Below are 2,395 nucleotides of genomic sequence, written 5' to 3'. Positions count from 1 at the left end.
GTCTGTGTGTTTGGATAACTACTTCGACATCGATCAGCTCTCTCCCCGAAGGCTCCCCTTCAACACAGCTCGGCAGTACCTGGAAGATCTACACAGTTTGTCGAGTCGGCTTGACAATCTCAGAGTAGGTGCCGCCAGACTTTCCGAAGTGTTCCTGTTGAGAATATTTGTTGCCAGACGAGGCTGCTGTTCTTCGGTCCATGCCAGTCTGGACGGACCAGTTTGGTGGCGGCTTTGGCCGACTTCCCATTGGAAGCGGTGGTCGGGCGGTCTGCATGTGAGTCGAACTGGCGTCCTGTCCTTGTGAAGTGAGTGGTCTTGATAGTGACGGTTGAATGGCATCACTCGCCGGCGTTGGCCATACCGAGGATCATCATGCCGCTGCAGTTGAATGAGCATCTGCAGGAGTGGGAAGCCTCGTTGGTCACAACACTGGGAGGGAGGGATAATAACCTTTTCCCGACGACCCCACTGCCCTGCTCAGCTGAGGGGGTGGGTGAAGCCACGTATATCGGCTGTTTATCGGATGAGGTCCGACGCTCAGGTGGAGGAGGTGAATGCTCTACTGCAACGAGTGAATGGCATCGTCTGGCGAGCTCGAGAGAAAGGAATAGTCGGAGACCAACAGGCCAGAGTGCTCCTTCATCCTGAGATGGCTCTGTCCGTATTCACAGACTTCGGCCGTTTAGTGACAGCTCTGGGTAATACGACCAGCGTTGTGGAGATTTGCCCGATGTGTGGTAGCGCCTCATGACACCGACCGTCTCGGCGAGCTGATACTAGTCGATTCCCCGTCACCAGATGGGAGGTTGTTTGATGCCAATTCGATATCGCAGATGGTTCGACTGCAGGCGCGGCAGTCAGATGGGATGGTGGGCAGGTGAGGGCACTGCGGTAGATAGAGTCTTGCAATAGCAGGTACTAGTCGTTGATGCATCACGACATCCGAACGCTGGGGATTTCCCATCGCTGATGAAGCTCTTGAAGGGCATTGAAGGAGACGGTTGTCTGAGGCCAGAGGATCTGTGGGTCATTGGCAACTGTGTGGACAGACTGTCCGGGTTCAACCTGCCAGATGGGGGTGACATGCATACTTGCGATATTGTGAGGTGATCAGTGAGCTCCTCGAACGCGCATAAGGGTAGCCTCGTAGGTCCTCGCTGGAGGAGGGTTTCGCGTCCATCCTGCCCTCGAGCTGTGGTGATGCAGTGAATTGCTTGGCTGCATCAGCGAGGTTGGCTGGTCTGGCAGTGTAGGTTGCTGAGGGCCGTAGACAAGGTCGTGATTATGCGGACGGAAGTATGGTCGGATAGCTGCCGTTTCCGCATGATCAAGTTCTGGCCTTATTAGTATCCATGAGAACTCGTTGTGGAGCCGTTATTACTGTTGTTGTAGTTGTTCGTAGATACGGTAAGTGGAAGGTGCGTGCTATAGTTGGACGGGACGGTAGGAGGAAGTCCAGGACTACCATCACTGATAAGGACCTGATAGAGCTACGGACGCTGCCTTGTTTTGCCAATGTACGTTTAGTAAGGGAGGAAGGCCCGGAGGGTTGTTTTTACCACGATTGATATCCTCTAAGGTCGCCTCTGCACTTTACGGCATTCACTGGGTGGAGGCTCTTCGGAGTATGTCGTTGAAGTGTTGGGAGAAGGAGATGGGGATCTTGATGGGCCGAGGCAGAGTTGGAGGTGGGGGAGGGAGTCGACTGCAATGACTATTCTCTAAAGGGAAGCCCTTGTTGTGGCAGGTCCGGTAGCAGCATCCATCTTGGGCAAGGCGTGTACATCCATGATGGCTCGTAGCATTAGACTGACGCTACACCAACTGCGCTCTCTGGTGATCAGCAGTGACGCTCGTTGAAGTGAGAGGAATTTGCGGTGGCAGGTTGGTGATTTCACCGAGGAGATCAAGGCCTTGTCCAAGATGGGTGATCGCCATTGTAGCGACAACACGACCGAGCTCCGTGCAGCTTTCGTCACGTTTATGGCTGACGTCGAAAGCGTGAGTCATTTTATTTTCGTATCGTATATGTGTTCCTCTACTAGAAAGTGGATGCGGCGTTCGAGGAGATGCGAGGGGGAGAGGAATGCTGCAGAGAAGTGTTGGAAGAGATGGTAACCTCAGCCGATGTGAGTCGAGGTTGTCAAGGTCGTGTTTATATTATTCTGTCAGGATCTTATAAGATTCGATGACATCAGTTCGCAACCGGTTTTGCAGTTTTTAAGAAATATTTCGGAAAAAGCCGTGACGGAGTGGAATCGCGAGTGAGTGGGTCTCGATCGGGTCAAGCCAATTCGGCCGGCTCTCGTTGGGCTGTCATCACTAGCTTGAGGAAATTAATATTGGTATTCTTTCACGTTTTTGAAATACAAATGACCGAGATGTGTGCGCT

The 2,395-nt window shown here is 52.8% G+C and overlaps 1 protein-coding gene across 1 annotated transcript; it reads left to right on the top strand.

Annotated features, from left to right (window-relative positions):
- Positions 1-411: 411 nt before the first annotated feature.
- Pmar_PMAR008058 (hypothetical protein) lies at positions 412-2,121 on the top strand (the record flags this gene model as incomplete). The annotated part of the gene is made up of 9 exons (XM_002766822.1): positions 412-492; positions 545-701; positions 745-872; positions 919-1,109; positions 1,154-1,252; positions 1,406-1,520; positions 1,583-1,691; positions 1,751-1,839; positions 1,888-2,121. The coding sequence occupies exons 2-9, from the start codon at positions 653-655 to the stop codon at positions 2,119-2,121; spliced, it is 1,014 nt and encodes a 337-aa protein (XP_002766868.1). The 5' UTR covers positions 412-492; positions 545-652.
- Between the last annotated feature and the right edge of the window lie 274 nt (positions 2,122-2,395).

Source organism: Perkinsus marinus, assembly GCF_000006405.1.
Source record: "Perkinsus marinus ATCC 50983 genomic scaffold scf_1104296971610, whole genome shotgun sequence".
Lineage (NCBI taxonomy): Eukaryota > Perkinsozoa > Perkinsida > Perkinsidae > Perkinsus > Perkinsus marinus.
The sequence above is the reverse complement of the archived record's forward strand: the minus strand, read 5'-3'. Positions and strand labels throughout refer to the sequence as shown.